We start from the raw sequence: 26,929 nt of genomic DNA on the forward strand, positions 1-26,929 counted from the left end.
AACCAGCCAGCGGTAAATAATCCACGATCGTTTACGCTCTCCCAAAAAGGCCATTGTCATCACGGGATGCAGAAGTACCTCAGCACGGCTGTGTGCGACCCACAACAGGCAAACCAATCATCGTTTAGTCAACACCAGCACACAGCTTTCGATCACTAACCATCTGTGTCTGATAATAACACAGCCGAATTGCAAATAGTTCATGACATATGCTCCATAATTGACTTCTAACATTAGTTCAAGTGCCGATAACACAAGTAGCAAAATTTGAAAATACAACCAAACACGGCCAAAGTTTTTGTTTTGCTTGGGACAAGTTCGACAGTGACAGTATCCAAGCCCCGGACAAGCTGCTCAGCGGTAGCGGCGGAGGGAGAGGGTCTGGTTGCGCTTCCAGGTGGCTCTCCTGGAGGGCCTGTTCTTGTGGTGGGTGTGGCCCTTGCCGCGCAGGCCACGGAACTTCTTGCCTGCGGAGGTGAGGCCACGGAGCTCACGGTGCTTGTGCACGGGGTTGCATAGCCAGTTGATCCTTGGGTCAGTTTTGATGGCTTTGTGGGCAACATCCACAAGGATGATCTCAAAGTACTTGTAGGTACTATCCTGTGTTTGGGAAGATGGACATGTCAAGCCATTAGCACAAAACAGATTTGAAACCCATAAGCTAGTAATTTGTAGACAAATTTTATTGTTACAAACCGACATACCTCATTCACCCAGTAGGAGTTAAGAACCCTCAAACCACCAAGCTTACGTCCAGCTCTCTCCTCAGCAACAGACCGCTTGTTCCTCTGGAACTTGAGCTGGGTGATACCCTGGTGTTTGGGCTTGCCATAGACAATACCCTTAGGCACAGGCCTCTTCCTGCCACCACGCCTCACACGGACACGGTAGACAACGTAACCCTGAAGATGAATGAACACAACACAACATCAAACCAAAGCACGGGACAGTAGCTACTCAAACTGCATTAATAAAATGAAGTAAACAAGCCTAACATAGCATACGAAGAGTCTAATGCACAAAATTCCTACACAAAAAAATTATTGTGTAACAAGAGAAGGCATACAAATCAGACAGCTGCATAGCTGCAACAAGACCATGGAGTGAAACAACAGTAAGTTGGATCACTGTACTACACAAAACAAGTTTTCATTGGCCACAAGCCGAGGACATGAACATAATATAAATTAATAAATAAATGGTGCTACATTCATAGTTGTTAAGGCGTCGCTATACCGACGCCATATCGTCGCCATATCGCCGTGGCGTTTTTCTGGCTCTCGCCACGGCGACGCCACGGCTCCAGCGTGTATGGCGTCCGCCATAGCGCCGTGGCGTCCCCGTGGCGCCGATTTGGCGTCCTGTGGCGCCTTTGTGCGCTGTGGCGGGCGCAATAGACGGTGAAGGGCACCGCTAGTGCACCGTGGCCGGATCTGCGTGGAGGAGCTGCTGTTGCCGGATCCATGGCCGGGGAAGGGCACCGCGTGCTCGCGACCAGCTAGCCGTCGCCGTGGAAGGACTCCGCGAGCCCGCCGTCGGTGGAGGGTTCCTGCGCTGCACCGCCATGGCCGCCCCTGCGCGCCACGGATCCGCGCTGCTCGGGGAGGGAGAAGATGCAGCTGAGCCAGATCTGGCCTCGCCGCCGCCGGATCCGGCCTCCACACGCGCCGATGCCACCGGTCAGAGAGGGAGAAGAGGGAGCTGGCTCCGGTCGGAGGGGCGTGGTTAGGTGGGAGAGAGGGAGGGTGCGGGGGAGTGAGAGGGGCGCGGTCCTGTGCACCGTCGCTGGGGGAGGGGGCGAGTCGCTCGATGAGAGGGGGAGAGGGAGTCGTGCTCGGGCGCAGTCGCTCAGAGGAGAGGGAGTCGCGCTTGGGCTCCGTCGCTCTGGAGAGTGGAGTGAGGAGAGGAGAGAGAGTGGAGTCTCTAGGGTTTCTGATTTCGTTTATATATTGGTGCTGCTAGTGGGCTGGTGTGGGCTACCGGGCTGAACCTGATTTACCGAGGCGGTTGAGTTAGGATGCATGGGACAACTTTTGAGAGATGAGAGATTTAGAAGTTTGAGAGATGAGAGAGTTCTATGTCTTTTGTGCTATATTTACATTGCTATTTTGATTTGCTAATATTGTAGACTATACCTTTTAAGCTACATTTGCATTACCATTTGTCAATATAATTTCCTAATATCCTGGACTATAATGTATGTATTCGCCAAGCCGATGTGTGTATGGCGTCGCCACGCCGCGCGCCATAGACGCTGTAAAGGTGTGAAGGTGGTGGGTCACCGCGTCTCGCCACGCCGCCGTAAAAACTATGGCTACATTATCTCAGCACATAAAAATCAGCCAAACAAATCACAAACATAATGTGATTAATGTGAGTTAATGGCTTAATTCGTGTTAGCCTATCCTGGCGAAATAACCTACATAAAACTCTATTAATTTCATGGTCCAAATGCAATGCACCATCATAGGTAGCAAACGGAAATACTCAAACTCAAGTTATGTTGAGATTATTCCAAGTCAATAAGTAGCTACAATATTTGGTGCACAACAAACTGCAACAGGTTGTACTCAATCAATTTAGTAGCTAGCACAACTTATCCTAATCTAAATTAAAGCATTAATATCGAATCCAAACATCTTAATCCCCAAACAAAGGCTCCACGACTGAACAGCATAAGTTGGAGTGATACCCCTAAGCAATTCTACATTTTGCACACAGAAAGCTGACGACGATCTATCGCCTGAAACTACAGTAGAAATGGTCCACCCACAGCGTGAAAAATCTTATAAAAACAAACCAGCAAACGGAGATACGACTGCGAAGATCAAATCCTAAACGGCTGCAAGCCCACCACCAACCTATATCCATATCACTATCTCGCGGCAGGCAAGAGAACAGAGCGCCAGGCGGGGGGGAGATCTACCTGCTTGGCCTTGTAGCCGAGGCGGCGGGCCTTGTCGGGGCGGGTGGGCCTGGTGAGGCGGACGATGGCCGGCTGCTGCCTGTACTCCCAGCAGCGCACGCGCTGCACGAAGCGCATCACGTCCGACTGCTTCCTCCTCCATAGCTCCGACACGTACTTGTACGCCCCTGCGCAACGAACAGGCCGTCAGAGAGAGAGAGAGAGAGAGAGAGAGACGACGACGCGCAAAGGTTCGCCTGCAAGGAGAGACCAGAGAACATTTGCGGGACGGAGGAGGAGGAGCTCACCCATGGCTGATGCGGATGCGGATGCGTGCGGCGGTGGCGGCGGCGGGGAGGGAGAGGGAGTGCGCGGAGAAAGCCGGGGTTTGGGTGGGAGGTGCACTTATTCGCGCGATGGGAGCCTCGTGACCGTCGGATGGGCTAGGGTTTTGGAACGGTGGGCGGAGGATGGTTGGAGAAGTGGGCCGAGCGAGCTGGGCTTGCTGCATAACAGATGGGCTTCAGGTGGAAATAGGTTTTGTTGATCTTTTGCTTTATTTTTCTATTTTTATTGGAAAAAGCCCACTCTATTTCTACCTCCTAATGCCCTGTTCGCTTGAACTTATTAGGCCCGGTTTATCAGCCATGGTAAAGTGTTTTTCTCTCATAACAAAACAGCATCAGCCGACTTATCAGCCGAACAGCTTGTTTTTGAAGGCAGTTTTGTCTAAAATCAAATATTGCCCTAGTCCGCTTTTCTTACTCGAGCTCTAAAATCAAATACATTTGAACTCTCAAAATCATTAAATTAGCTACCTAGCGTGGTTTAGAGTGATTTTGAAGACAGTTTTGTCTTTGTTTTAATTAATATGGGGTCTCTTCAAGGTTTGTGACTATGGTTTACCCTTGTTTGCGGATTGTTTTCACTATGGGTTATGACTATTGCTTTCCCTACCCTATTGCGCAACTCGTTAAGATTAGGGATCGCTGCATCGGTTGTGACTACAGTCCCCCAAACTCCAACCAGCTGCAGGGCTAAAATGATCTAGATGGTTAGAAGGGGTGAGTAGTCTATTAAAAATTCTCTACAAAATGCACAACATTAGAGCAGAGTGGTTAGACAAATATGAGATCTGACAACAACTACTTTAACCAACACTATTTCATCGAAGCAAACCTCTTACACAAGTCTAATAGTAAGTCTAAATGTCTAATACAACTACTAAGCACTCAAAAACAAGGAGGCTAGCACTACTCTCGTTCTAACTTAACTAGTGAAGCAACTAACTAACTACTTCTAGTAACTAACAACTACTACAACTAGGCAACCAACTACACACAAGCAATAATATGAAAGTAAATGCACAAGTGCGAGTAGCAAACCAAGTCAGACAAGAGGAAGATAATAAATTTATCCCTAAAGGATTGGTTGCTTGCCGACAACCTAAGTCCTCATTGTGGCGAATCTCAAGGTGAGTGATTCACGCGCTAGCTAGCCACTCAGGCTAGACCCACAACTTGGGTGCCGCAAGAATCAAACACAAAGAGCATTCCAACTAGCCACAAGCATTCCACTAGAGTTGCTCTTTACGATCTCCCACGGGGTAAGCAGAAGAGCCCATTACAAACAACTTGACCGGAGGCGGCAAACAATCACCACAAAGCCCCTTAACAATCCTCCAATCCATTGATCCATCTAGGTGGTGGCAACCACTAAGAGCAACAAGAAATCTAGTGTTCGAACAATGAACTAGTGCCATTGAATGCAAAACAAATAAACAAATGCACTAGATGTCTCTCAGTCTCACCTTCGATCAAGCAACTAGCAAGGAGATTAGTGGGAGGTGTTCTGAGAGCTCACACAAGTGTTAGATCAATTAGAATGCCATATCTCAGCTCTTAGTTCACTTTAGCAAGGAGGCTAGGACTTTAGAAATTAACTTTGTGACTAAAAGTGGGTTTTTTTTTATTTTCTCTGATAAAAATACATTGACAAAGTGATTATTACGTGGGAAGTGAATAAGAAAAATATTTTTCATCTCTCGGCCCTTAGTTCACTTTAGAAAATCACTTGACATAATCACAAAATTAACTCTATACAAAAGTTTGTTTGGGAGGTGTTCCACTACAATCAGTATGGGAGCACTTCCGTGAAGCTGTAACAAACATGCCATAGATTGGATTATTCGAACGCAAAGTGTGTATAAGGGAGAAAGCTTCTGCTTTGTATCAAATGGAAGGAGGGCGCTAATAGTTTTTTTTATTAATTATGTAGGCCAGCGTCTCATTTGCTTGGAACAATTAGAGCTAATATCTTTCTGCATTCTAGTTGAAGGGGGGTTAGAGCATCTCCACCGGATATCATATCCCACCTCCTATACCTAAAAAGTAGTATTTTAGGAGATGTAAGTGCTGCAACAGATCTCATATCTCATTTCCTTTACCTAGAATTTTTAAGAGATCTTCTAAAAGAAAAATCTTTTCTCCTAAATAAAAAGACGATCCCCTCTCTCTTATCAAGAAGACAAGTTTTAGGTAATCCACTAGATAGTCCTCTCTTATATCCTAAATTGACTTTAAGGTACTTTCTAAAACAACTTATAGGGGGATGCAATATAAGAGATTTGGTGGAGATGCTCTTAGCTAATAGATTTTCACTACTACCTAATAGTTCAATTCAGGCTTTTGGTTAAACTATTAGCCCGACCATTTCGATCCCTTAGATATAATTTTAGCAACTAATTATACATATCCAAACATCCTGCAAGTCGGTTTGTTATAACCCTACTAAGTTTCATTCGTCCAAGTTTGCCATGGGGATTCCCTAATTACTAGTAACAAAAAATAGGGGCTGATGATGGCATTTGAGATTCCCTTTGATAGCTATTTTTTTTTACAGCTCACTAACGAAGGCACTTTATTACAAGTTCACAAGATATACGTGGTGAGAAAAACTCTAATGAAAACCATCATGAATGTTTCATTGTGCAACTACAACCTGTTAGGTACAATTTCGAGGTTGGAAAACATAAACCATGTGCCAAAAAACTAATGGCACCCATGCCAATTTTCGTATTTCTATATGGCTCTAGCTTGCATTCGTATATTGAAATGTGACATTTAAAAGATAATAAGCCATAAGAATTGGATATGCAGACAAGGACCAAATCGGAGATAAACTATGCATGAAACATGGATTTGAACCTTGAAAGGTAGCTAGGATTAGGAATCTATTAGACTCTAGTTTTGAAATTCGAAGTGACGCTACAATCTACATATTTGGAGCCGTAGAAACATTTTCATGCATGAGATTAGGATTTTATCCCATCTTGATCCTAAGGTTAATTGACGAAGAAACTTGCCATATCCTCATGCATGTTTGATTAAAACGTAAACTAGGACTCTACAAACGTTCGACTCCAAACTTCGGCTTGAATTTTGATTTTGACTTGGTTATATCAGTAACACAACTTCTTAGGGCTAGAGCCTTAAGTTTTTTCTCACGTCGGTTCCTGTTGTCATTAGTCCATAACTATATTGACTTGGTTTCTTACTCGATGAGCAAAAAACTTGCTATAATAACTCTAGCACCATTTCTTGCTACCCACTTTCTCATAATTTTGAATTTTGAAGAGAAGAACAAAAATGTTTAAACGGCCCAAGTTTGATATGGGAAAAACTTGGTTTCGGTAGTTTCGGGGTTTAATTTAGGACCCAAGTCGAACTCTAGTCGTTTTCTCCACGTCTTATCCGGTAGCGGCCAGGAGAGGCAACCCACTGACAAGACGGGCCCACTCGGCATCCTCACGGCCCGTCGCCCGCTCACTCCACTCCATGCACCACGAGTCCACGACCCACGAGGGTGGCGCGCCGCGTTTATCCAAAACCAAAACCCAACGCGAGCACACACGAGTCGGGGACGAACGAGCAGCTCCACAACAATTCGTGCCTGCCTGCCCTGCCTCCTCCTCGTCCTCCCCACCTCGCCGCCCCCGCCCCGGCCCCCACGCGCGCGCGCGGCGCTCGAGGCGACGAATCCGGCCACCTCCTCCGCGCCCGTCCCCGCCGCCGGTCGCCGATGTAAGCATCCGCGCTCCCTCTCTCTCCCTGCGCAGCCGATGCGATGTCTGCAGCGTCGTCGTCGTCGTCGTCGTCTTGCCGCATCTTTTTTTTTTTTGAATTTTTCTGGGGTCGCCGGGCGGTGCTCGGGGGCACGGTTCCCGCGCGATCGGCCGGCCATTCGCGGGAAGCATCGATCCGATGAGGGGCGCGCCCCCCGATGCGTCCGCCGCGGGCGGGCTGGGTTCGTCAAGGCTCGGTCGCCGGGTTGCGCAGGCGGTAGATTTGGGTGAGAGAGACGCGGGTTTCGCTGGGTTTCGGGTCGGGATTTGGGGTTGGTTGCGGGTGTGTGGCGATCTGTTGCCTGACCGGCGGTAATCTGGTGGGCAAAGCCGAGAATTGTTTCCCCGTCGGGTGGGAATCGGCGCGGTGCATCCGGTGATGGGGATGGTGGGATGCTCCCCTCCCTTTTCCTTTTGGCAAAATTTGCTACAGTACATGCCAAAGTGACCCCTCTTTGCTAGCGGACATGCAAAATTTGGCGATTTGCTGTTCCTTACAAATTTGCTGGTGGACACCGGACCGAATAAAATATCCATTTCCGGGCTTTCGAGGAGAGAAGCATGGGAAATGTCCTTTCTGCCCCTGGCTGTTTCTCGGTCTCCTTCCTCTGGCCACGGCGGCACAGGGCCCACACACGGTAAAACTGTGATCACTGGGCTTGACTTCAGCTGATGTGCCATTTGACGGCTACGTGGCGCGATAGGATTGGCTCATATAGGTGATGTGGCCTCACCTTTGACTGGTTGACCGGTGGTCAACATAGGATCTGAACTGCCCATCTCAGATCGGACGGTCGTGGTTCGCTGCCTTCGTGTCCAAGAAGACAGAAGCAACGGCGATGGCTCGGCTTGGAGCTCCGGCGAGGACAGGGGAAGGTGCTGCGGCTTTGAATCGAGGCCTTTGAGGGGTTGGGCGGACGTGCCATGCCACTGCGGTTCCAATGGAGGAAACGGGGTGGCGAAAGGAGGTGTGCACGGGGAGATCGATGATCTCGAGCTGTGGTCGGCCATGGCGGCGGCGGCGATTCGAGGCACTGCAGCAAGAGAGGAGGCTCGAGGAGGGGAGGCGTGGTGGCGGCGTGCGATCGCGGTGCCGGTGCTTCCCTTAAATAGGGCGGAGAGGGGAAGGATGGCCGGGTCGTGGAACTTAAAAGGGGTCGTCAATGGCGGCCGCGGTGGCAAGTGTGGTCGCTGCGGTGCGGGAGGGAGCTCGGGAGGGCGAGGCAGACGCGGCGAGCAGAGAGGAGTCCGAGGGCGCTCTTTATAGGGGTCGAGGAGAGGAGGAGAGAGCCGGGTCGCGAGCTTCACGTGCAGGCCGTCAATGGCGCCGCAACTCTGACACGACGCGTGCGGGATGAACAGATCGAGCGAGGGCGGGTGCGGCTGGTGGGTGTAGGCTCGGTCCACACGGGTGCGGTGGACGCGGGGAGGAAGCCTGGGTGGCCGCGCCGCCCGAGCAGCGCCCCCAGCTACAGCAGCCACGGTGGCCATGACGGTGGTGGCCCTGCTTGGCCATGGTGCTGCTCGGAGGGGGAGGGAGGAGGGAGGAAGAGGTGTGGCTCGGAGGAGGGGCGCAGCTGCCGTCGACGGTGGCGCTGTGGGGCCGAGGTGCTGCTTGGAGAGGGAGAAGGGAGGATGCGGTGTTGCTCGGAGCAGATGGGGAAGAAGAAAGAGGTGTAGAAGAAAGGGCAGGGGCAAATTGGACATTTTACCGCCCTTTTCTCTCCACAGCAGCTAGAAAGTAATATTTTATTGGATGGGGTGTCCACCAGCAAATTTGTAAGGAACCAGAGTGTCCACCAGCAAATCACCAAATTTTGCATGTCCGTTGGCAAAGAGGGGTCACTTAGCATGTCCTGTAGCAAATTTTGCCTTTCCTTTTTGGTGCCGATTGGCGCATTCGATTCCTCGGCAAAGGGTGTGGTGGTAGGGAAGCTGGACGTCCCTTGATGGCGATGAGGATCCGGCTCAGCTGATTCTCCCCCTCCTTTTACCTCTATTAGTCTGCCGTCCTCGGCCGTGCCCAGTCTTAGTTTGATTGTTCTTTTGGGGATGTTGGCAGATGCCTAGATGGAGAGGTTGCTAGAGTGGTGTTGATGTGTGTTCTTTGCAGTATTTGTTGTTGTTCTTTATATTGATGAATGATTGTAACTGTGTCTGCATGTGGAGATTGGAAGGAGCTCCGAGGGCTGGGACGCTGCCCCGAGTTTTATGGGGAGAGGATGCCAGAGCTGCGAAGCAGTACTCGTCAAGCGCGCCTGAGGTCTAAGAAGCTCGACGATCTGCAGCCAGGAGAGCCGCCTGCGAAACCGGTGCCACCTGCTCCGCAGAGGGCAGCAAAGCGTGCTCCTACACGTGCTGCTAGGGGCAGAAAGGGTGCCGCTGGGAGAGGAGCGCCTCCCGCACCGAATCCTAGAAGAAAGGGGGTTGAGATTGCCGACTTAGAAGCTGATCCAGCTTGTGAAGACCCCCCTAAAGCTGCCAAGGGACTGGAAGTTGCTGCTGTTGCTGCACCCAAGAACCTTCCCTCGAAGAAGGTACCCGAGGTTGGTGTTCCGAAAATGGATGGTGAAAGTGCGGAGAAGATTGTTGGGGCTGAAGATGAATCGACAGCTACACCTGTCCCAGAGAGGGTATTACTTGCTCTTTTGCATTTTTTCTCCACATGGGCTGCCATTTGCCTTCTTTATTTCCTAGTTTATTTTATCTGTTTGCAGCTCACCTAATCACACAAACACAGTATTTTTTTTCTAGCTTTGCGTAAACACACTGGTTTTTACTAGCTTTTATTGGATTGTCGCCTCTATTTTAAACACAAAAAAAGATAGAAATCATGTCATTTTCCCATGATGCTTTGCACGGGAGCCCTTAAGTCAATGTAGTCCTTGGGATTGCATGGCATTTATTGTTATGCTGTGGTACCTATTATTTAGTTAAAGGAAGCATTCCAAATCCTGTAAAAACATACTTGTTGTGGCTTGACGTAAGGGTTCACCAATTAGTTACCTTCAACTCTAGTTGGGTCCTAGCCACAGTAGATTGCCTGGCATAGGACGCCCTTAATGTTCCAAAAGATTAGTCCATTTAACACCAAAAGGGTCCAATCACATGCCTACTAACCATGGCACCATGCTTGCCGTTTCTAGTCCCATCTGCATCCAGACTATAAGCCCAAGGTGGTGTTGTAAAAAAGGTAACTAGTTATGCAGAGTTGTAGTATTGTTATTCATAGCCTAGAAACTGTTGGTAAAAAAAATTCCTGTGGTGCAGTAGTACATTCAAATTACAACTGAAAGCCTATTGCCTTGCTTTGTTGCATAAAATCAGAAAAGGCTGCTATACAATGGTTTTATTAAAAAACTTGATCTGTGTGGGTGTGTGGGTGTGTGTGTGTGTGTGTGGGGGGGGGGGGGGGGGGGGGGGGGGTTAAGATAGCTCCCGGCCATTGCATGAAGAAGACCCTCTCACACCTGCCCCACCCATACACAGCGGCACTGTAGCCCATGTGAGAACAACTACGACCGGGGCCAGGGCCAGAGCCAGACCTGTGCTTTGGCGTGGGACAGACGAGTGGATTTTTTTTAACCCCAGCATGAAAATTCGTTCCCACGGGGAATTGAACCCAAGACCTGAGGAGTGCTACTAAAGCCACCTAACCAACTCAGCTAGAGGCCCTTTCGCTGTACAATGGTTTATATTGAACTTGGACGTAATTACTTATTTCCAGGAGTTTTTGGGGTCACCTAGTCTTATTTTATTTCTGCAGGTTCAAGTAGGTAATTCTCTAGAGTACATAACTGACAGGAAGTTAGGTAAAGGCGGTTTTGGTCAGGTCTATGTTGGCCGAAGGGTTTCTGGTGGAAATGCTCGCACTGGTCCTGATGCATATGAGGTTTGTCACTTACACCTTTTTATGAATTTGATGCATTTTTCCTTACATAAATTCAATCAATGGTAAAAATTTTGTAGGTTGCATTGAAATTCGAGCATCGGAACAGTAAAGGATGCAATTATGGCCCCCATACGAGTGGCAGGTTTATAAGTATGTTGCTCGTCCCGTCGTCTTTCCTTTTTCATGGGGACTATTTCTTTCTGACTGTTGGAATTGTTTGCTAGCACTCTCAATGGTTGCTATGGCATACCATCGGTCCACTACAAGGGTCGTCAGGGCAACTACTATATACTTGTGAGTTCACTGATTATTACTCTATTTCTTAGCAGCTCAACAATTTTTATTCACTTATTTTTTTTCCAGGTAATGGATATGCTTGGTCCCAGCCTTTGGGATGTGTGGAATTCAATTGGGCAGACGTAAGTATCTTCCATTCTTTTTTATGTTATCTTTTGTCACTCATGTATCAGCTTCTAGACTAAATGATTCAACAATCTCAAACAGGATGTCTGCAAATATGGCTGCTTGCATTGCTGTAGAGGGCATATCGATTCTTGAGAAGCTCCAGTCTAAAGGGTGAGCTAAAACTAGCTATCTTCAACTGAACGTCCTTAGATGTATGTTTGACTGTTGATTTACACTAAGATCCTCTGTTTGCCAGGTTTGTGCATGGTGATGTGAAACCAGAGAATTTTCTGCTTGGTCAGCCTGGATCTGCTGACGATAAGAAGCTTTACCTTATAGATCTTGGTTTAGGTATGCATTTGTCAAATAGTTTTTAACTAAGTATTTATTACTATGCCATGTCACCATTGTTTCTTTGAAACTAAATATATTTTCTTAGTGTTATTTTTCCTACTTGCCTCTCCACCTTTTTGTTCTTGATATACAACAACAACAACAACAACAACAAAGCCTTTAAGTCCCAAACAAGTTGGGGTAGGCTAGAGTTGAAACCCAACAGAAGCAATCAAGGTTCAGGCACGTGAATAGCTGTCTTCCAAGCACTCCTATCTAAGGCTAAGTCTTTGGTCATCATGTTGATTATGATCAATGGCCTGATATCTTTAGGTTGGTTACGTTCTCATTGCAGCAGTTTCATTTGATAAATGGTCCTCCTTAACCTGTCCTCTTGTTTCTTATTGCAGGGGAACAATTAGATATGCGAGTGTCCATGCTCATTTGGGGCGCACTGGTAGTAGGAGGGATGATTTAGAGTCACTGGCATACACCCTTATTTTCCTGATAAGAGGAAGATTGCCTTGGCAAGGTTATCAGGTAGGTTTTAATACACATGTTGACTGAACATTATGGTATTCTTCTGGAGCATACGTCAGCCTGTATCAATGTTTGTAGGGGGATACCAAAAGTTTCCTTGTTTGCAAGAAGAAAATGGCCACTTCTAGAGATGCTTTGTTGTTTCTGTCCAGCTCCATTCAAACAGTTTCTTGAGATTGTCACAAATATGAAATTTGACGAAGAGCCAAATTATGCCAAGCTTATCTCTCTTTTTGATGGTTTGATTGAAGCACCCGCCTCGAGACCAATCAGAATTGATGGGGCTCTCAAGGTCTGTACTTACTATTCCCTCCTTTCATATATAGTTAGATTTCTCCCGCTTTATCTTTGTCTGTTCCGGTACTATAGGTTGGACCGAAACGCGGAAGATTGCTTGCAAATCTAGAAGAAGATGAACAACCTAAAAAGAAGGTTAGATTAGGGAGCCCGGCGGCTCAATGGAGCAGAGGTAATTACAATCATTTAATTATATGCTACAAGGCATGATAGTTTGGTTATACTTGCTGCATTTCTCTAGTAATACCTAGCTTTGTAAACATGATCATTAAGATGTGATGAACTATTGTTGCTAAGCTTTGTTGTCAACATCTGTTGTTTGTTTCTTAGGTACCATTACAATGTGGCTGACTCAAGGCTAAGTCAACACATAGAAAAGGGCAATGATGATGGGCTTTACATTAGTTGTGTGGCTTCCTCGGCAAACCTTTGGGCACTCATCATGGATGCAGGAACTGGTTTCTGTTCTCAAGTTTATGAGCTCTCACCAGTTTTTCTCCACAAGGTACAGCACTATCTGAGTCAAGCTTGACCATGCCTACAATAATTAATTTAGCGAGGAATACTAACTCTGTTTCTAATTATACACAGGACTGGATAATGGAACAGTGGGAGAAAAGTTACTACATAACAGCAATTGCTGGATCAACCAATGGGAGTTCATTGGTTGTCATGTCCAAAGGTCTGAATTTTACTTTTTCTTGTTATTGCTCGCACTTGCATATTGACCTTCTGTTTTCTCACCATTTTCCCATTAGCAGTACATACAAAATCCTAATGTCTCTTGTATGTTCCTTTGCAATTTCCACTTTAAGCCCCGTTGCATCGCTCATTAATTATCAGGGCCTGCTATGGTATAATTTGGGGGTAATATATTTTCACTATTGCAGGAACTCCTTGAAGGGCGGGCCTGGTGCAAGCGGTAGAGTCTTACCGCCTGTGACCGGAAGGTCCTGGGTTCGAGTCGCGGTCTCCTCGCATTGCATAGGCGAGGGTAAGGCTTGCCACTGACACCCTTCCCTAGACCCCGAGCGGGAGCTCTCTGCACTGGGTACGCCCATTATTGCAGGAACTCCTTACACTCAGCAATCATACAAGGTTAGCGAATCATTCCCTTACAAGTGGATCAATAAGAAGTGGAAAGAAGGGTTTCATGTAACATCTATGGCCACTGCTGGAAATCGCTGGGGCGTAGTCATGTCAAGGAACTCAGGGTTTTCCACTCAGGTTAGGATGATTGCTTGACCATGCAGCATTATTTGTGCTGTGTGCTTTGCCCATATTCCTCTGAATTGTATCAACTGATGCCTGAATATTTAACAAGCCATTCCTCCCGCCAACTATTGTCAGGTTGTAGAGTTGGATTTCCTGTACCCTAGTGAAGGCATCCATCGGCGATGGGAGAAGTGGTTACAGGATAACTTCCACAGCGGCCACCAATGACCAAACTGCTTTCATCTTGAGCATGCCAAAGTGGAAGCCGATGAACGAGACACAAGAAACCCTCCGGACCTCTGCCTTCCCCAGCGCACATGTCAAGGTATCCCTGCAGCCCATGGAGACCCCATGTGTCTTGTGAAACATCTACTTGCACCATGCTAATGCTTCAGATTTCATTGCCATTGTGTCGTCTGTTACCCATTTTAAGCTAACCTCGCAAAAAACCTTTATAGGAGAAATGGGCGAAGAATCTCTATATAGCTTCGATCAGCTATGGACGAACCGTGTGCTGATCGTGTACATGGAAGTCGAAGCGAGGGCCTTGCTCCAAGAGATGTGAGATGGACGTTGAATCAAAATCAATTCTAATGATAGGATCAGTAGATCTAAAGATACGGTATGGTATCCTACCGTTGTAAAGAAATGTTGTACCGTATGCCGGCCGTGAGACATTTCCTGGCATGAAGCTAATGCATTTGGGCAGAAATTCGTTGTTTTTCGCCGTATTCCGACTGGAATCTCCCCCGGGTTGTCAGTAAAAATTTGCGCGTGTATAAGAATACACTCTTTTGGTGCCCATGCTTAACATTAGAGTCATGCGATCATCTAAGCTAAGTGTACAATTTAAATATTTTAGATGTTTTAGAGGTATGTTTCAAGTGTTTCGTACGGATGTTGCAAAAGTAGATCAGGATGCTGCACATGTTGCAATGACTATACACGTATGTTGCAATTGTATGTTTCAACTGTTTTAAACGTATGTTGCAAGTGTTTTATCTGGATATTGCATATATTGCACTAGATATACACGTATGTTTCACCTATTTCAAACGTATGTTGCAAGTGTTTTTATCTGGATGTTACATATGTTGCAGTGCCCATACACATATGTTGCAAGCGTATGTGGTAAATGTTTCATCATCTATTTCGGACGTATGTTGCAGCCGTTGCAAGTGTTTCATCAGCGGGCGTGGCTAGGGGCGCAGGCAGAGGTGGTTCCCTTGGGCGTAGCGGTACCCGCGTGCACAAAGCTGGACGTGGAGCACGAAGCCGGGCGCGGAGCACGAAGCTACATGCATGCTTAGCTGCTCTATCTCTCCTTATTCCAACTGGATGTGGCTGGTCAGCAATAGCATCACGCGCCAGCAGCAGCAGCACGCGGGCAACTGGAGTGCGTGGCTAGGCGTAGGTCCGTCGCTGCTGCTCCAGATGGCAGCATGCACGATATATTCAGGCAACAGGCATAGAGCGTCCAGACACGTCCAGGCGCACGCTGCTAGCGCCATCTCCCCCAATGTATCAGGCTCAGGCTGCCTGGTCCTCAAGGTCAGGTGGCCTATCGATTCTGGTTGGCATTGTCATATTTTTACCGGTGTTTTCCTAAACGCTAAACGGTAAACAGTCGGTCACCTACCGTTTAGCCATTATTCGGACAAAACGTCCCATTAAACAGGCTAAACGGCCAATTAAACGGGGTAAACGGGTGATTAAACGGAAACGGCGCACCACCGTGTAGCGTTTACACGGGCTAAACGACCGTTTAGGCGAATAATGATTTTTACATGTATATATACGAATAAAAATTAATTTAAAGAAGAGTAAACGAATTATTTTTTTGGGGGAAAAGTAAATAAATTGTTTTTTTGAGCTTAATAAATAAATTAACTTTTTTGAGCAAAGTAATTTTTTTGAGGGAATGAACAAAAGTAAATAAATTAACTGAATATTTGCTAAGCCAGAGCAGGCCCGATTATTTGAGCCGAGTTGCCACGCCCGCTTTGGGCCGAGTGGCCACGCCCATCCATGCGGCCTTTTGTAGCCACGGACCATCGTCACCAACGGCAACGTTCTTGAAATTAAGTCATCGGTTCTTAAATTCTAGAAGATTCCCCAACGGAACCCGGGCGTGCGCGCGCGCTTGCTCGCTTGATCCCCCGCATCCCGCATCCCCATTCACGATTCACCTTCACCCGCGTGCTCGGTGCTCTCTCTCTCTCCCTCTGCGACGACTGGGTGTGGGCTACCACCGCCGCCCTGCCGAGGCCTTCGTCGGTCTTCTCTCCGGCGACGAGCACCCATCAGGTATTCCCACCTCTTCTCTTACCTTCCCGCCGTGCGAAACCGAGCACCCAAATCCTAAGCTATTTGGCTATTTGATGCCTGCTAACTTTTCACCCATGTCCCTGTATTGGGTCTGCCACCGTTGACAGGATGCAGGAGCTCTCGGGGCTCCGATCCCTCGCTGGATCCATGTCGACGGCCATGGAGGCCGCAAACCCCAGGCCCTCCCCGGATACTGGGGGTGATTTCGTTTTTGCCTCCACTTTGGTTTGACAAGCTATATTAATCTGTGTCGTTACTGATTTCTCTTGGAATTTTTGTTTGGTTGCAGAGAAACCGGTCGACGAGCAGGCTTCAGTGAATACTGATCTAGAAATGGCGGTATGATTTCTCAACATTTTGCAAGGTTTTTGCCTTGTGGTGGAACTTTACTGGCTCAATGTATAGCTCGTATGATTCAGTTGCATAAATTGGAATCATTCCTGAAATTTACCCCGGTCGTTCGAAGTCGAAGCCTGCACTCTCTGTAGCTAGTCTGAGGCTCGTGATTTTACTCTCTTTGCAGCGTTCCCCTTGTTTATGTCCCTGAAAGTTACATATATATTGTGTGTTGAGTAATTTGACCTTTGGTATGTTGGAATTGGATGTTATACCTTTTCAGTATCGCCAAAGTCACTCTCATTTTTGTAAAAAAAGAAGAATCACTCTAATTATTTTCTGGATGCATGTACTCTTTGAATTCATACTTTTCCTGTGAAAGAGCTCCGAACATTGCTGGGGAAGTCCACCTTCCCATTTGTCACTGTTTTGTTCTGTATATTCTTCTTTTGTGCTGATCCTGAGCTTAGCTAAACAAGAGACATTGCCTCTTAGGAATCTATTATGTGTTTGGTGGGGATAGTGCTATTAAATTCAGAGCGGCACAGTATATGTCGTTGCTGCAGTTACCTAATGTTCTTGTGCAATAGGTTAAATTGGCTCAAGTGTGAAGTGAGTTTATAGGCATGTATCATTGTTTTTCTATACCAACTATTATTCTGGTCGTCGTCAGGATTTCTTATTACTGATGCATATCGTTTTATATGAATTCAGCATGTCAAATTGAGAAGAGCAACAGAACAGATGAACCTTTTAGAGGGAAAACTTCAACAAGCTGTGAATGAAAATGCAAAGCTTAAGGTGAAACAGACTGAAGATTCGAAGCTCTGGCAGGGATTAGATTGGAAACTCTCCTCAACAAAGACCTTGTGTGATCAACTGACTGAAACACTGCAGCAGCTAGCTAGTCAGACAGAAAAAGGTAAGTTATGGTGACATTTACTTTGCCCAACTGTTGTTCAAATCTGACTGGTCACTGGTGAAACAATACACTTACAGCTGAGGAAGATAAGAAGTTTTTTGAGGAGATGCTTGGGAAGAATTCCAAAGATCTGGACGAATTCAACTGCCTGTTGCGTGATTTATCAACAAAACTGGAGGATGCGGAACAAAAGATAATTTCAGGTTGGTCGGTCTCTGAACAATCCACAACCAGCACAAGTTCATGGAGATCTGTTTAGAATCAACAACTTAGTAACCTTATACTATAAACTGTGCACATGTTCTGTACCTCTGCGTACACTGATATGATACATTAATATCTGAGTAAACAATAATCTGCAGTGCTCTAAGTGTTTCTGAAATAATGTGACAATAAAGTCTCTTGTCCTGTTAATTTTAGGGCGACAGGAGATGTTGCAGATCAAACAAGAGAAAGAAGAGATGGATCAAAGGTACAAGGAACGACTGTATTCAAATGATACTACAATAAAGGAAAAAGGTATAAGTTAATTTTTCTGTAACAAATGATGTGTCAGAATTGGTATTGGTCATATAATTAAACTGCATCAATAGTATACAGGAACAAAGTGGCTGGGAATGGGCAAGTAGTAGAAAAGTAGAAATGTGATGAATAAGTCCATAAAATTGCTGACTTCTTTGGTTCCTTTTTCTATTCATTTCAATATCCCACTTGTTTCATTCCCAAACTGAGGAAATGAAATATGATATTTCATCCAGTGGTTTCCACTTTGAGGTGTGCCTAACATGCAACAGCATTAACCTGAATAATATAACTGAACTTATATATGCAGATTCCCTCATCAAGCAGTTGGAGGGTTCAGTTGAGGAAAATAAATCCCGCTTGATATGTCTTGACTCCCGCTTGCAATGCATGGAGCAAGAGCTGAAGCTAAAAGATGACGTTTGTATCAGCCTGAAAGGAAACCTAGCAAGCAGTGAAAGTGAAAAGAACAGCTTGGAGCTTATGAATAAGGGATACATTCTGGAAATTGAAAAACTATGCCAGGACAATAAGGATCTTAAGGAATTGCTTAGCAGCTTCATGGTTAAAGTAACTGAGCTAGATAAAGAGCATTCCTCTGTGTCAAGTCATGTGTCTAGGCTGATTTCTTCATTTGAAAGGTTCTATGAAATGGCCCAAGAGGAGAAAATGCTAATGGCAAGATCTTCTAAGGATAAATTTGAACATCTCCAAAGCCAGTATGTAGATTTGACGTCAGAAAACAGTGCTCTGAAAACTGAAATTGAAGAACTGAAGTCCAGACTCATAGAGTTGCAGAGAACTCAAGAAATTGTTATGGTTCAACATGTTGAGGAATGCCAAGTGGCTGAAGATAAGATCAGAAGATTAGAGTCTGAAGCTGAAGTTTCTGCCTCCAACATCAATAAGTTAGAAAAATTAGCTTCTAAACTACAAGGGAGAATTCAAAAGTTGCTAGAAGATTCTACCCTTGCTGAAAATCACAAGGTTTGTCAACTATCTGGCCCAGTCACAAATTCATTTTCTATTGAAAAAATATTGATGACGTGTAAGCTTCCTTACTCATGATATTGTATATGCAGCAAAAGTTCCTTCAAAAGATTTTGAACCTAGAATCAGATAATCAGGAGCTTCTAGGCCAAGTGCAATCCATTATGGAAGAGAAATCTAATAATGCTGAGTCTCTGCAAGGAGAGATAACTAAGCGTGACCAGCAGGTTAATACACTTGAGAATCAGATCAACCAGCTTCGCAGTGTTCTGGATGAGAAGGAGCAATTCTATCATTGTTCTGTAGAAAGAGAGAAGACTTTGGAGGACCAGAAATTACAGGTTTGTGTTTTTTAGATCTTTTAAATATCATAATGTGATGGCTTATAGATAACATAAGTACTTAACACAGCCTTTTGAATCCAATGCCCAGGTCGAAGCATCACTTTCTTCAACAGAGTGCCAACTTAGTGAGGCAAAAAGACAGTATGATCTCATGCTTGAAGGTGAAAAGATAGAGCTATCCAAGCAGTTGAAAGAGCTATCTCTCAAAAATGAGAAGGTATTACATTTCTATTAGTTGCGGAGTACTTTGGCATCTGGATCGCAAATAAACTACAGTTTTTGCAAATGAATTTTACAGGTGATCAATGAAATCCGTAAGAAATATGAGCTTGAAAAGATAGAAATTACTAATGCCGAAAAAGAAAAGGCAAGTTAGCTTCTATTTCAGAATTTTTTTGTGCTAGATGTCTAGAATGCTCAAGTTATTCTTATGCCATATTTTTTATGAATGTTTGGAAATTCAGGCAGAAAAGCTCATAAGGGAAATTGAAAACAAATGCAACGAAAAGATATCACAGAACAAGTATGATTCTGAGAGGTATTTGATTTGGCTTAATGAGGAACATGGCACAATGGTAAGTTGAACGAGTTTGGTTTTATTCATTTTAAGCAATTAAGTTTACTCTTCCTTAAGACTTAGTGCATGTGTTATGACATAGAATGATGCAAAACGTTGGTGCTGAAATAGTTGAACAAAGTAAGCCAATGTGTTAAGGTGCTGATAGCTTGGACTTTTATACAGACTTGCATGGAGACTTTCTTTTAAGGGTTCTCTGCTGAAAAGGTTTAGTACATCAAAATGTTACCAGACATCCTCGGTGTTCGTTTTTTCAAATTGCTGTTCCTAAATGGCCTTGCCATGTTGATAAAAAGAAAACCATACCAAAATAACCTAAGGTCAATTAGTTTAAAGATTGCATCTGGCACACAGCTCATAACATACTGCTGATGAAATTTGAGGCTCCAATAACACTTCGGTTTCCCTTTGGTTTCGCAGCAGCTTAGATATGATGTTCCACAGCACGATATCAAATAAACCTTTTTAAAATTATGTTCCTGTAAAATTTTAGACTTTCAAACTGTTATTGCTATAACTTATGGACCTACATTGCATAAGTAGTGGACCTACATTTGCTGATATTCAGGTGGCAAGAATTCAGCAGGATAATGAGCATAAAGAATCAACTCTGTGGGCTTATCACAAAGAAGAACTGCAGCGCATTCAGTCTCGTGCTGAGATTGAATTGAGGGAGGTCAGTAACAAATTCTGCAACATGCTTTGATCATAGAAGTTTTCCATACTGATGAAATCTGTATAAATATGTAGAGGCTGTCATTGCTCAGAAAAGAGCATGAACTTCAAATAAAATCACTAAGGATGCATCATGAGGAAGAATGCCAGAGGATGCAGGAGGAACTGGAGCTTCAGAAGTCCAAGGTGGTATTTTCGTCGTTTTGACTTTTGAAGATAGCCACTTTAGTAAATACTCAAAGCATTCTATGGTGCAGGAGGAGAATCAAAGAGCATTGTTACAATTACAGTGGAAAGTATTGGCAGAAAGTCAACAAGTTGATAAAGAAGTGAACTCTAAGAAGGTTCTGTCTACTCACCAAGTTTGGATACATTCATAACTAAGTGATGTCCATGTCACATGCATTCAATGTTTGTTTTAGTGTATTGATTGCATAGCATGCTAAGCCTTGAACATAATTATGTAGTCAATATGTTCTCACTAAGTAAGGTCAATTGTCTCACGGAATGGATACCTTGTGCAAATAGTTTTTTGTAGGTTCTACATTAATCAGAAAATATATTTTTATATAGGTTCCACATTCTAACATAGTGTTTTGCCCCTACCGAGAGAATCAAATTGACAAAATAATTTAATGGTATTACACTACTATGGCTCTATTGAAGGGCGGGCCTGGTGCAAGCGGTAGAGTCTTACCGCCTGTGACCGGAAGGTCCCGGGTTCGAGTCACGGTCTTCTCGCATTGCACAGGCGAGGGTAAGGCTTGCCACTGACACCCTTCCCCAGACCCCGCACAGAGCGGGAGCTCTCTGCACTGGGTACGCCCTTTACACTACTATGGCTCTACACCTTTGTGGCATGTGGTTTGATACGCAATTAATTGAGCCTTATTCTGATTGGATTGCAATAGCTGTTTTACACCCTTCGATGCTTTTTAGTTCATGTTGTTTGGAAAATCAAAACTTTGCCTATGTTGTCTCAACATAGCAGGTCCCAAGCCCTGGTAAAGGAGGAGGGTTGTGATAGGCGTGGCGAGCCAATATTAAATCTAGCCATTCTAATGGAGATAAAACCCAAAAGAAAATCGTTGGGGCGTAACCCTCTTAGCGACGCGCCATATCGGAACCCAGGTATGGTGTTAAATGGGCAAGGACCGGGTCGGCACCCCCTTGGTGATGCGTCGTGTCGTGATCTGGGCATGGTGTCAAGTGAGCAAGGATCGGATCGTCGCTTCCTTAGTGGCGCGCTACATCAGCGCCCGGGTGTAGTGAAAAATGAGCAAGGGTCTTCACATCTGAGTCGACGGATGCGAAGGGTAAGGAAGCTAGTCGAACCAACTAGGATTCGTTTAGGTAGTTGGAATGTAGGGTCGCTTACAGGTAAGTTAAGAGAATTAGTTGATACCACGATTAGGAGGCGTGTAAATATATTATGCGTTCAAGAGACTAAATGGAAGGGTCAGAAGGCGAAGGAGGTGGACAATACAGGTTTCAAGCTTTGGTACACAGGGACAATCGCGAATAGAAATGGTGTAGGAGTTTTGATTGATAAGAGCCTCAAGAATGATGTGGTGGGAGTGAGAAGGCAAGGAGATAGGATTTATCTTAGTCAAGCTTGTCGTTGGTGATATGGTCTTGAACGTAATTAGTGCGTATGCCCCCTAAGTAGGCCTCGACGAGAGTGCTAAGAGACAGTTCTGGGAAGACTTCGATGGCCTGATTAGAGCTGTACCTAGTAGCGAGAAGCTTTTTATAGGAGGAGATCTTAATGGGCATGTAGGTACTACAAGCGTAGATTTCGAGGCAGTTCATGGAGGTTTTGGGTATGGTAATAGGAATCAGGAGGGGGAGGAAGTTCTGGACTTCGCGGTAGCTTTTGACCTGATGATAGCCAACACTTTCTTTAGAAAGAGAGAATCTCATCTAGTGACCTTCAGTAGCGGACAACACTTTAGCCAGATTGACTTTGTCCTCATAAGAAGAAAGGACAAACGAGCATGCTTGGGTTGCAAGGTGATACCAGTGGAGTGTGTTGTTTCTTAACATAAGCTTTTGGTGGTAGACTTTCGTTTTCAGGTGCGTGCCCGTAGGGATAAACAAGCTAAGATTGAAAGAACAAAGTGGTGGAAACTAAAAGAGGAGACGTCAGAGGTATTCAGAGAAAATGTTATCAAAGAGGGCTCTTGGAAGGAAGAAGAGGACATAAACAACATGTGGGAGAAGATGGCAACCAACATTCGGAAGGTGGCCTCAGAGGTGTGTGGAGTAACCAAAGGAAGTGGAGACGAGACTAAAGATACTTGGTGGTGAAACGAGAAAGTCCAAAGGGCTATTAAGGAGAAGAAAGAATGCTATAGACACTTGTACCATGACAGGAGTGTGGACAACATAGAGAAGTACAAGGTGGCAAAGAAGATTACAAAGCGAGCTGTAAGTGTGGCAAAGGGTAGAGCGTACGAGAATCTTACCAACATTTGAGTACAAAGGAAGAAGAGAAGGACATTTATAGGATGGCTAGGGTTCGTGAGAGAAAGACAAGGGACTTCAACCAAGTTAAGTGCATTAAAGATGAAAGGGAGCGTCTCTTGGTGAAGGAGGATGAGATCCGACATCGATGGCAAGAGTATTTTGACAAATTGTTCAATTGTGAGAATATGGACACAACCTTTCAGTTGTATGACTCTTTTAATGACACCAATAGATGCTTTGTGCGGAGAATCCAAGAATCTGAGGTCAGAGAGACGTTGAAAAGGATAAAAGGAGGTAAGGCGATGGGACCGGATGGTATTCCAATCGAGGTGTGGAGATGCCTCGGGGACATAGCTATAGTATGGCTAACAGTTGTTCAACCATATTTTTCGATCGAATAAGATGCCTGATGAGTGGAGAAGTATATTGATACCAATCTACAAGAATAAAGGGGATATTCAAAGTTGTACTAATTACCGGAGAATTAAGTTGATGATCCATACTATGAAGCTATGGGAGAGAGTTATCGAGCATCGTTTGAGAGCAATAACGTGGGTCTCTATGAACCAATTTGGTTTTATGCCCGGAAGGTCAACCATGGAAGGCATTTTCTTAATAAGACAAGTTATGGAGCGGTATAGGGAGAAGAAGGACCTACACATGGTTTTTATTGACTTGAAGAAGGCTTATGATAAAATACCAAAGAATGTCATGTGGTGGGCTTTGGACAAACATAAAGTCCCAACGAAGTACGTCGGGCTCATTAAGGACATGTACAACAATGTTGTGACTAGAGTTCGAATAAATGATGGAGATACGGACGACTTCCCGATTAGGATAGGACTACATCAAGGGTCAGCTTTGAGCCCTTATTTGTTTGCCTTAGTGATGGATGAGGTCACAAGGGACATACAAGGGGACATCCCTTGATGTATGCTTTTCGCGGACGATGTAGTGCTAGTTGATGAAAGCCGGATAGGAGTGAATCAGAAACTGGAGTTATGGCGGGAGACTTTGGAGTCCAAAGGTTTTAGACTCAGTAGAACTAAAACTAAGTATGTGAGATGTAACTTCGGCACTACTACTCGGGAGGAGGAAGATATTAGTTTGGAAGGTCAAGTAGTGCCTAGGAAGGATACCTTTCGATATTTAGGATCAATGCTACAGAGAGACGGGGATATTGATGAAGATGTTAGTCATAGAATCAAAGCAGGGTGGATGAAGTGGCGGCAAGCATCTGGTGTCCTATGTGACAAAAGGGTACCACGGAAGCTAAAAGGCAAGTTTTATAGGACGGCGATTAGACCTGCTATGTTGTATGATGCAGAATGTTGGCCTACGAAAAGACGACATGTTCAACAGATAAGTGTCGCGGAAATGCGTATGTCGCGTTGGATTTGCGGTCATACAAGAAGGGATCGAGTTCGGAACGATGATATACGTGATAGATTAGGGGTAGCACCAATTGAAGAAAAGCTTGTCCAATAGCGGTTGAGATGGTTTGGACATATCCAATGGAGACCTCCAGAGACACCGGTGCGTAGTGGAATCCTAAACCAGGATAGTAACGTGAAGAGAGGCAGAGGAAGACCGAAGTTGACTTGGGTAGAGACAATAAAAGGAGACTTAAAATGATGAAATATACCCAAAGACTTAGCCTTAGATAGGAGTGCTTGGAAGACAGTTATTCACGTGCCTGAACCTTGATTGCTTCTGCTGGGTTTTAACTCTAGCCTACCCGAACTTGTTTGGGACTTAAAGGCTTTGTTGCTGTTGCTGTTGTTGTTGTTTGGGAAATCAAGTGTAAAGCATCCATAATTGTTAAAGTAGTATCATGTTTGGAATGCACATATATAGTCCAGTAGCACTATACTAATGAAAGAATATGTTATTTTAATTTTCAATTTGGCCGTGCAATCATTAATTCAAACAGAAATTAAATATAACCATTAGTTTCATTTTTGAATTTAAATCTTACATGGACATACTACAACATGGTTTGCTGTGCACTTTTGTCAGTTTGTCTTCTTTGAATTCATTATATGCTTTGATTTAGTTTAAGCATATATACTTTGAAAAATGTTCTAATTAATCATAAGTAAGAAGACTTCTTCGGATAGGGATGCTTTAGGGAGAAAAAAACAGTAGTACTTGTTGTCAGCAGTTTAGCTATGCGACCCTCACAAATTTCACAAGTGGAACATGTAATTGGTATTTTCTTATTTGTTTACAAAATGATCTATAACTAGGCAAAAACTTATTTGATGTTATTAATTTATTATTTGTGCTCCTTCTGATGGTTCCTTACAAAATTCATTTTGTTTGAACATTAACAGCAAGTTGATGATGTATGGGATAAGCGCCAAATTATATATGTTTTAGTGCTCACAACCACAGCTAGCCTTGTATTCTTACTGCAACCACTCTTGCCTGTCGCCTACAGTCGATGGGTTATCTTAGTGATAGCAGCAGTTTGGGGTCTTGGCAGTATTGGTTTACCTTGTGGGTTGTACGGAACCTCAAGGTGTGAGAGAGAATTTAGTAGACATACCAGTAGACTTGTCTACACCTTGTTCTCAGTTTTAGTGATCTATGGTTTCTACCTTGTGGCTATGCGTACTGGTGATACTTCTGCCGCCACTTCGCCCCCGTTGCTCAAGAAAGATGCTACTGATATCAACAATGACAATGGATGGACCTTCAGGTTTTTCATAATCGGCTTGACGGTGCTAATAGGAAACATATGGTCTTCAATCAGGGTAATTATTAATTGACTCATATAACTCCTATATTCATTTATGTATATAATTTCGGCCAAAAGTTCATAATAGTATTTTTCTGGTTTTGGATGCAGGGGTGTTGGACAGGTGGCGATAGAGACACTTGATCGACACATTGCAGAGATATATCACATGTATTTACTATATACCTTGCGTCTTAGTGGACTCTTAGTCCATGAATAGAACATTTCATATATCCACGGTTATTTGGGTTTATACGGATGCATATTGATCATGAGATTACTCTTGTACAAACTTTTCCTTTTACAGTAGCCCAGCTTAAAGGCATGTTTTTGGTTTAACTTGAACCGGTATATGCATCTAATGTTCAATATATGCATTGTTGTTTTGTACATAGACATGACATGTTTTTGTATATTTGCTCTGTTCTGCTCGCATGCCCTGAAAATTGAAAGTCTCCATTAAAGTCAGTTGCTCGCATGCCCCCAAAATTGATTGGTCTCATTAAAGTCAGGCTCGATACTTGGGTTGAGCACTTGAACACAGGCTGGGGTGCTGTCTGTTTGTGGGCGATAGGGTCGAGCGCATATGACAAGTCTTTTTTTTTCTGAGTCGAGCCACTCCCCAGCGCTGGTTGTGAAATTTTTGTATTTTGGTCCTTTTTTAAAAACATTTTTTACAAATAACCCTCTGGCAAAACATTTTATGAAAATAGACCACTATCTCGGTGCATTAGGACATAGCGCTGAGGTCAGGGCCTCGGCGCTATGTCAGTTGACGCCGAGGTGGTGCCACATCAGCGAAGACGTGTAACACCTAGGTGTTAAAAGGCTAATTAAAATCTTGATCATGCCATCATGTAGCATAATCATCATGCATTGTGTCATAAATGCATTTCATGTTGCAATAATAGCTTTCATATGTTGCATATATGATGTTTCATATGTTGCATGAAATGTTAACAACATTAATGATTAAGGGTTTTGTGAATTTATATATGTGAATTTGCTTAAAAAGGGTGTACCCAATGCAGAGAGCTTCCGCTCTGTGCGGGGTTTGGGAAAGGGTGTTAGTGGCAAGCCTTACTGTCGGGTTCATAAACCCGGGGTCCCTAATGGGCCCGCTTCCCAGCAAAAGCTTGGCCTAGCAGACGACATTGCGAACAACGCGCAACTCCTGAACCGGCCCAGATACCTAACAACAGGCCGGAAGAGCGATCCAATTTTCGACCGAAAGGCCTGGCCAAGGAGGGGCGACGCTCGCTTCTGACTCCGACCCGCTTTCTACGACCGAAAGGCCTGGCCAAGGAGGGGTG

General features: G+C 44.7%; 2 protein-coding genes and 1 pseudogene across 2 annotated transcripts; 2 read left to right on the plus strand and 1 right to left on the minus strand.

Moving 5' to 3' along the window:
- Positions 1-189: 189 nt before the first annotated feature.
- Positions 190-3,346, minus strand: LOC136545269 (large ribosomal subunit protein eL15z-like). The gene is made up of 4 exons (XM_066537309.1): positions 3,214-3,346; positions 2,927-3,093; positions 705-902; positions 190-600 (listed from the first exon to the last, which is right to left on the minus strand). Exons 1-4 carry the CDS (start codon positions 3,215-3,217, stop codon positions 355-357), a joined length of 615 nt encoding a protein of 204 aa, XP_066393406.1. The 5' UTR covers positions 3,218-3,346; the 3' UTR covers positions 190-354.
- A 3,392-nt stretch (positions 3,347-6,738) lies between these two features.
- LOC136541490 (casein kinase 1-like protein HD16) lies at positions 6,739-14,696 on the plus strand (annotated as a pseudogene).
- Positions 14,697-15,875: 1,179 nt separating this feature from the next.
- On the plus strand, positions 15,876-25,647 carry LOC136543358 (synaptonemal complex protein ZEP1-like). The gene is made up of 15 exons (XM_066535831.1): positions 15,876-16,017; positions 16,146-16,237; positions 16,328-16,377; positions 17,089-17,296; positions 17,374-17,499; positions 17,717-17,815; positions 18,129-18,805; positions 18,901-19,149; positions 19,241-19,369; positions 19,451-19,523; positions 19,621-19,727; positions 20,298-20,405; positions 20,480-20,590; positions 20,662-20,748; positions 25,210-25,647. The coding sequence occupies exons 2-15, from the start codon at positions 16,147-16,149 to the stop codon at positions 25,645-25,647; spliced, it is 2,553 nt and encodes an 850-aa protein (XP_066391928.1). The 5' UTR covers positions 15,876-16,017; position 16,146.
- Positions 25,648-26,929: the final 1,282 nt, after the last annotated feature.

This window comes from Miscanthus floridulus, chromosome 3 (genome assembly GCF_019320115.1).
Source record: "Miscanthus floridulus cultivar M001 chromosome 3, ASM1932011v1, whole genome shotgun sequence".
In the NCBI taxonomy this organism is placed as follows: Eukaryota; Viridiplantae; Streptophyta; class Magnoliopsida; order Poales; family Poaceae; genus Miscanthus; species Miscanthus floridulus.

Excerpts from the sequence above, each read along its gene's own strand:
- LOC136545269 (XM_066537309.1), bottom strand. Across the intron at positions 903-2,926 it reads TCGGCTACAAGGCCAAGCAG|GGTTACGTTGTCTACCGTGT; the intron begins GTAGATCTCCCC and ends ATTCATCTTCAG. Across the intron at positions 601-704 it reads ACTCCTACTGGGTGAATGAG|GATAGTACCTACAAGTACTT; the intron begins GTATGTCGGTTT and ends TCCCAAACACAG.
- LOC136543358 (XM_066535831.1), top strand. The coding sequence starts at position 16,147 with ATGCAGGAGCTCTCGGGGCTCCGATCCCTCGCTGGATCCATGTCGACG. Across the intron at positions 17,816-18,128 it reads TACTACAATAAAGGAAAAAG|ATTCCCTCATCAAGCAGTTG; the intron begins GTATAAGTTAAT and ends TTATATATGCAG. Across the intron at positions 20,591-20,661 it reads TGGAGCTTCAGAAGTCCAAG|GAGGAGAATCAAAGAGCATT; the intron begins GTGGTATTTTCG and ends TCTATGGTGCAG.